The 8,605-nt window shown below is 26.3% G+C and overlaps 1 protein-coding gene across 1 annotated transcript in view; it reads right to left on the reverse strand.

Annotated features, from left to right (window-relative positions):
• The window catches only part of LOC107444126 (nonsense-mediated mRNA decay factor SMG8), a gene marked incomplete at its 5' end in the record, with an annotated part of 35,581 nt that overhangs the window by 17,269 nt on the left and 9,707 nt on the right, over positions 1–8,605 (reverse strand). The window contains 3 exon segments of the mRNA XM_071184569.1: positions 4,045–4,191; positions 6,024–6,170; positions 7,872–7,893. Coding sequence (XP_071040670.1) covers positions 4,045–4,191; positions 6,024–6,170; positions 7,872–7,893 — 316 coding nt within the window.

An 8,605-nucleotide genomic window follows, 5' to 3' on the forward strand; every position in this document is an offset into this window, starting at 1 on the left:
TGTAAATGATTGCATAATGATACAATTACTAAAATGATTCATGAATAATAAGTTATGTGATTAGTTATGAATTAAATAAACACATAACTTGCTTTTAAGTTAAAGAATGGTATTTTTAGAAGCATTTATGAAATGAAAAGCACATATTGTTTTGTTGCACATGGTACAAAAAATTATGAATATTTTTTTTTACTATACATTTTGCTTTTAAAATGAATGAAAAAAGATAATAAATTTAAACAGTTGTTTTTTAAGTATTCAAAGTACTTGATTTAAGATTTTAATGAACACAAAGGAATTATTTAAATTTAATTGATAATTATGTATGAATATCCTTTCTTATATATTTCTATATCTCTACAATATGCATTCACATTTAATAAATAATTAGATGTTTACTATTTAACTTAATCTTTCCTTTGCAATAAACAAAATGTTTAACAAATAAAATATTACCAAAAATAAGATTCATAGATACGAAATAAAATGCATTTTTATTCAAATGCAAAATATAAATGTAATATGAATTATCATAACAATTCAATAAAACTAAAAGTTTAAAATAACGGAAACATTCTTATTAAAATATTTAAACATAACAGAAACTATTTCTGCTTTTCAGTCCTTAAGCAATTTCACAGTTTGAACTGAACTAATCTAAAATGAGGAATACAATATGGATGAAAAATTAAAAGAAATGTTTTGGCTTTCAAATGATATTCCAAATTGTTTTAATTATTTATTATTTGTTAAATTTTTTAAGATGTATAACTTTTTGTCTTGATACTCTTGATTCTTCAAGACATGAATACAAATGAAGATTTTAAAATAATAGATTTGAAGAATCAAAAGATTAGGATTTTTGATACATCTTTTTATTTTAAGTAATGATGCTAGTAAAAACTGCAAAATTAAATTGTCCAAATTTAGGTTAGAGACCATCCATCAACTATATACATGGTTCATGGCCTTACCCATAAGATTTTTTTTTCTAACTTTTTGAGAATTCCATCATTTTATGAGAAAAAAAAACTTAAATAACAATTTCGCTTTCTCATTTTTTATTTGTTTATTTACTTTGTGAACTTAGGAGCTTATGAGCTAATTTATAATTTTCAGTAAAAGCAGTAACAAATCATTAGGGTGGAGTTTAATAGTTTCACTAATGTCGATTTTTCTTTTTCATATGATTTTAAAAAAGAACAATTCCAATCAACAGTACAATAATCATATTGTATAATTTTTAATTATGGAGTAGATGCCTTATCCACAAAATTGTTCTTGAACACAAACGCTGAGTTGCGTATTCACTTAATTTATATTTTGAAATTATTTAAACCCCACTTTAAAATTATTTAATTAAAGAAATTTTCAACTAAATTATAAATTTTAATTAAATATTGGCATTAGAAGAGGTTAACTAATGGTAACTTGTCTTGTACTTTTTCTTATACAACAGTACCATTTGAATCTTCTAAAATACTGATGTCAAACTATTATGAGTTGTTCATTGCTCCATTAATAAAATTTTATTGAAACTGTGAAAACTTTCTGTTCTAAACAAAATTGAAATTAAAAACAGTATATTTTATTGTATCTGTAATACAACAAACTAAAAAGTTAACAACAACAAACAGTTAAAAAACATTAAACTAACTGCGAAATTTAATTAAATATATAATAAAGATACATTTTATTCTGTCTGCAATAATATATGTCTCTTTTTAGTTTGTTGTTTATCCTTTCCAAAAGTAGTCTGATATGTGTATATATTGTACAAAAATGTATGCATTGTAGAAAATGTTTACATTGTATGTTGCACCATTATTGACCATTTTACTACAGAAGATAATAGTTTTTCAACGGGACACAGAAACTATGAACATTTTAAAAACTTGAAAGTTAAAGAAAAAAAAAATCAAGATTATATAAGTATTTTTTAAGCATTTTAAAAACAATTTATCAAGTTAGATATTTTTGGAAGATCTCTGCATTTTAATTAAGGATATTATAGTGAGGTGTGTAAAAGATATTTCTTTAATGGAATTTACTGCATTGCCAAAAAGTAAAATAACTGATGCTTTAAAAAAGATTTCATTCATTTAAATGAGCTGATTCTTTTAACGCATGAAATTAAGGTAATTTTTTTACTTTTACTTAATATAATTGATAAGCATATTCTTAAGAATGTGATTTTTTTAAAAGTCCATCAAGAAGGTTTCATCAAGAGAAATAATTAAAGGGCAGCGATGTTCGTAAATTATTATTTGATATTCAAAAAAGAATAATAAATATAAAATTTAAATGTGGATAAAAGTAGTATAAAACTTTTAAAACAATTCACTGTTTAATGAACATGTTTCAATTATATCCATTTAGTTTTAAATTTATTTAAATTCAAGTATTTTTAAAACTTTATAAATATGTAGTTTGTGTTTATAAAAAAATAAAATTTTATTGAAATTCATGAGGTTGTTGAACNATTTAAATGTGGATAAAAGTAGCATAAAACTTTTAAAACAATTCACTGTTTAATGAACATGTTTCAATTATATCCATTTAGTTTAAAATTTATTTAAATTCAAGTATTTTTAAAACTTTATAAATATGTAGTTTGTGTTCATAAAAAAAAAAAAATTTATTGAAATTCATGAGGTTGTTGAACTTGAATAAAATTTTGATTTTATTCAGTGATTATATAGTTGTAATTAAATAATTATCTTGAGTTTTAAATTTATATAAATTCAAGTATTTTTAAAATTTTAAGAATACTCGTTTGTGAAATGAAATTTTATTGCGATTCATGAGATTGTTGAGCCTTAATAAAATTATTTTGATTACAGTGGAGCATCGTTTATACGATGATCACTTATACGACGTTTACATTTATACGACGTTTTAGTGTGGTCCCAAATCATTTCTATTCATTTTTATGTAAAAATATATCGTTTATACGACGCACAGAATCGGTTATACGTCGGTTTTTAGATTTTGTTCACGTTTATTTAATTTTTAATTTTTTCTTGTGTATTTTAAAAAAGGGTGGAACTTGCCAACATGAATGATACAGAAAAGGGTGACAACAAGAATTCTTGGATGACGAGCGTAATTTTTACTAGATGACTGAAAAAAAACTAGACAATAATATGAAGAGGCAAAAGCGTAAAATTTTGCTATTTATCGACCTATGTCCAGCGTACCCATCGATACTAATTATTTTGGAAAATGTAAAAGCTCTCTTTTTTCCTGCAAATTGCACAAGTGCGCTTCAGCCATTAGATTTGGCCGTGATTAGAAATTTAAATTGCGTCATAGAAAGCAGTAAGTTCAACTCACTATTCAAAGCATTGTAGAGACCAATAGCAAGAAAATATAATTAAAGGTAATATGCAATCAAATTGCTCACTGCAATTTTTCTTCTTTGGTTATTTGTTTGTTTTGCTTTGTCTAATTTAGAAATGTATGTAAATCAACACGTTAAACATTAAAATTAACTGAAAACAGAGTTAGTTTCAGTTTTAGAAGTAAAAATTGATTATACGACGTTTTTCGGTGGTCCCTTTGGCGTCATATAAACGATGCTCCACTGTATATTCAGTAATTAGATATTGTTGTAATTCAATAATAATCTTAACTATTTTAGTTAGGAAAAATAAAATATTTTAGCTACTATTTTGTTTTTGAATAAAATTAAGTATTATTAATACATTTTATCATAGTTTAGATTAAAAAATGAAAAAAATCTGATTTAAATTTTAAAAAAAAACTTATTTCAATTTTTAATTAATTTATCTTTTTTTAAAAATCATTAATTTCACCAACCCTAGTCACAACAGTTATATTTTTTTTCTAAATAATAATAATAATTGAAGGTTTTTAAGAAATTCTAAATTTCGATTAGTTGATAGATGTTCATAGTAGTAAACAGAGCTGAATATTGATGAAATAAAATAGATGAATAATAAGAAAGAACATAATTCTATAAGCAGCATTTTTATGTTATCTATAATCTCTAAAAAATAAATGCATTTAAAAAAAAATCACCTCTAACAGTCTTTTTAGATTTCAGACCATACGATCTCTTCCCTTCCCACAATGCAGGCCAGCGTTCTTTTTGTTCCAATTTTACAGCCACATCTCAAGGAAGTAAGTAATTTGTTCCAGGTATGAATCCAGGCTGATCTTGCAAACCTGTTACAGATTTAATAGCAACAAGCAGATTAGAATGTTTATCAAAACAACATTTTACAATATAAAAATCTAATAGTCATTATACTATTTAAGAAAAGAAAAGAAAAACTTAATCTTAATATGCAAATAAATCATTTACTTATAGAATTAGTAAGCTTTTATATAAAATTCAGCCAACATTTAGCATGACTCAATTAGTGTGACTCTTTCATTATAATGACCACTACATGCAGTCCTGTTTACTGGTCCCTAGACGCAATTTTATTTTAACGCCCTTAAGCCAATTCTCTTTCTCCTTTAATTCTAATTTAAAATTTAAAGTGTAGAAAAATAAAGTTCAAGGAAACCTAGAGTAAGCCATGAATTTCAAATAGTGAAAAGAAAATTTCAAAATATACAAATGAAAATAAATCGTGAGATAATAACTTAGGATTACGTAACTGAGAAATTCTCTTCTAATAATTTGTTTCCATTTTAATATTTCGAAGTATTTTTTTCAGCAACTAAAACTTCATGACTTACACTAGGTTTGCCTGAACTTACTTTTAAATTAGCAATGAAGGAGATTTTGCAATGAAAATTTTCTACCACACTTCCCCTTAAGAACGTCTGAACTGAACCCTACTTTCAAACAAGGTGATAAAAATTTTGTTTGATTTTTGATTAATTCCAAGAACAACACTCCAAAAATAGGTGCTAAGATAATTAGGAGCTTTCAAAACTAACATTTTTTCATTCGTCAATCAATAATTAAAATCTTGAGAAAACTATTCAAACTACTCAGGTGTTAACAATAAAACTGAAAATGTAAGCAAACGTAAGAATTTTGTGAGAAGCATCTGTAGATCATTTGATGCTGCCTGTTGAGGAAATATTATTTATTTGTGGTTAAATTATTCATTGTGGTTAAATTCCTTTCTATACCATTCATAAGATTCACTTCATCTTTCCTTTTTAAGAGTTAAGAGTTTTACAGATTTTTTACAAGAAACTGCAACTGAAAATTTTCTTTACAAACAACTCAGAAACTGAAAAATAAATAGGTTAACTGAACAGCATAAGTTTAAGTACAGAATCAAAATAGTCATATTAAATATATAAATAAATAAACTTTAAGGGTGCACCTAGATTCTTTCATTATTGAACCAATACAATGCAATGTATATGTTGACAATGCAAACAATACTGACAATAGAAAACAAATTTTTCCACGCATGGTTTTAAACTACTGTTTTATTCTTCTTTTACAGGGTTGCCATTCAAATCTGAAAAATAATTCCCTGCACATATTATACACAATATATTGATAGGAAACACACAATTGATGTACTTTTGAGAAACCTATATAAGTCTAGCTATACTAGTTTTAATTGATGGAAAAGCTTTAAGAAATAACATACTTAAAACAGATAATGCTATAGAAAATGAAATAGTTTAGTATAGCTGAAATATCATCCTTAAATATCCCAAAGATTGCGCCTTGAATATCCCAAAGACGAAAATTCCCTGTATTTCTCCAGTTTGCTGGAAAAAACTCAGAATTCCCTGTATTATCCCGGTTATTTTAGGTGCTTTTTAATTTCCCTGTTCTACCGGTGGAGTGGCAACCCTGTTTTAAACCGGAAGGAAAAAGTTATCTTTCCTAAGATAATAAAAAGGAGCGTAAATGTGCATGAATAATATAGAAGTCAAGATAAAACAGATACGGATCTAATAAAAATTAAAAGTAATGGTTGTATTTTAGGAGCTGAATATTTCTTCTCTTTTGCTGCCCTGAAATGATTAAATGAAGACTAACTTCATAACTATACAGAGACAGTAAGAACTCTCACCAATGTTATGGGAGTAGAGACTAGAGGGTCCCACACACACTAGGGACCAAGAGGAAAACATTGGAAGTAATCCTGGTCTACTTTCTGAATGCAACATACCAGGCAGATATTCTGTAGTAGAAGGCTGTCTCGTAAGATTTCCTTTATCTGAAGTTTAAAAAAAAAGTCATTCATAGAGAACTACACAAAACAAATTTTAGTTTCTATTATCTTAAAATATTGTAGATTATTAATATCATATTAGTATGAGAGTGGGAAAATAAAAAAAAAATCTGAAAGTATCTATCAAGTCAAATCAAGAAAAAATGAATGAAAAAGGGTGTGAAACTATTTTTCACTGAAAGAAAAAAATTAAATTAACTACATACTTATTATTTTCTGCTATATGTGTACATTGACAACACAATGAACTTAAGATTAGTTAAAAAATTTAAAAACTGTTAAGATTTACATACATAAATCATGATTAAAGAAAATACATGCATAATCACGATTAAAGAAAATAAAATAATAAAGTAAATCAACAAAACAATGTAGAAATATTAGGAAAAATAGACACTTAACATAGCTTTTTCTTTTATTATTTTAGTTCGAAATATCTCCAAAAATTGGAAGAATCTCATGCATGATTAATAAAATTAGAAAAAAATGGTTTTTAAACATAAATGTATTTTGATTTGATTAGAGAGGAAATGTCTTTATTTTCATTTTTATTTTATTTTCAACAAAGAATAAGCACTCGAAGAATATTTTTAATCACTTTCCAAAAAAAAAAAAAAATAATCATCATAATTAGGATTTGCGCAGTAATAAATATAGTTTTTTCCTGTCATTTAAAGTTCTTAATTTATAAACATAAAATCAATGAAATTCAAAAAAAAAAAAAAACATTTCACTGACTTTACATAATCATGATAAAATAACTAGCTTCCAATAAATATTGCAGAGAAAATTGGGAAAATCATGAATTTTTTTGTAATTTTGTATTCAATACGATACGACAAAGAAAAATTTTTTTAAAAAAAAGATAGAAAAATAAGAACTTTTTACAAACCCCGAATAAAAAAACCATCTTAAAGAGCTTTTAAAAAACGTAAATCAAAAGTAAGCACCCTTAAGCACTTTTTAAAAACGCTACTCAATTCATAAATGAATAAGTACAATAAGTGCCAGATAAATACCAAAGTAATTAACTTTGTCATAAATTTCATTCATTTTCGCAAAAGTTCAACATTCACATACCATAGAACCCTAATCACCCAAATACCAATAATAAATAAAGGATTATTGTTTATCATCCCTGACCCAGATATGTACTAATTTTTTTATCTCCTAATTTATTTGGCAGACAATATAAGCAGTTTTGAATGGATCAAAAGCAAATAAAATTAAATGAAATAAGAAGTTTGTATCTTATTTCGGAGTTTTCTTTATCTGTTTATTTTGATATTACACTAAATAAGTAATATATAAAAAATAAAAGATTCAATTCCTACTTAGGTCAACAAAGAAAATTTTCATTTTAGTTACTTTTTATTAAAAAATATTTTATTCAGAATTTTTTCTTCCATATAAAACTAAAACTAATTAATTAAATTTATGAATTAATATTTTAAAAAACTGTATTAACATCAAGTGTAATTGACTGTATTAACATCAAGTATTAACGATTGAAAATTTGAATAAGATAATAGGGAGAGTGGGAATAAATAGAAGGAATTGAAAAATGCATTTAAAAATAAATTTTTATCCAATCAAAGAGGAAAACTATAGAAAAAAAAAATTCAGATTTGCCACCATTGGGCGTCTACTTTAACTCATAAAGTGTACAACAAAGAAAACAGCAACCTTTGCTAATGCTGCTTTCTTCCTGGATGCTGATGACGATTTCATCCCTTTCTTCTTGACTCTGAGAAGACTTATCTTCTGTGGTCAGTTGTTCCATCTCATTGGTCAAAGAATTTTCCTCAGAGTTTCCTGTTTCAAAAGACAAAAATGTGATCACCTAAATTATGTTTCACAGTATTAACTACGGTCAATAGCAAACACTTGGTTGTAGCAAGCTTTTTTAGTAGTCCCATCTGAATAACTGATTTATTTTATCTATTTATGGTAAGCAGCTGTAAGATTTTATTTTACATTTTATAACTTTCATTGAACAGCCAACCCAATTTTTTGGGTTTTTGACTACTAATGTTCAACTCCATCGCCTTGTAATTTTGATCCTAATCCAGAAGACAAGGGAACTGCTGGACCAAGTATTGGGAGAAATTTGCCTTCTTGGAAGACTTTTATATGGAACTAACCCACATTTGCGTTACATGGAGAGGAAAAATCATGAAAACCTTCCACAGCTAGCCTGACGGCAAGGGGACTCTAACCCAAGATCTGTCTACCAATGATGATATTTTACATTAGCACTGTGGCCTCTGCAAGCCGGATGCGGAATTTGTAACGATCAGTCATCGCTGGGATTCGAACCTGGTTCACTTCATTCAAAGACAAACGCTCTATCCCCTGACCCATCACAACTCTAACTGTAAGAATTATAGTATGTTTATAGTGGTTTATTACTTCATTTC

Source organism: Parasteatoda tepidariorum, chromosome 8 (assembly GCF_043381705.1).
Source record: "Parasteatoda tepidariorum isolate YZ-2023 chromosome 8, CAS_Ptep_4.0, whole genome shotgun sequence".
Classification (NCBI taxonomy): domain Eukaryota; kingdom Metazoa; phylum Arthropoda; class Arachnida; order Araneae; family Theridiidae; genus Parasteatoda; species Parasteatoda tepidariorum.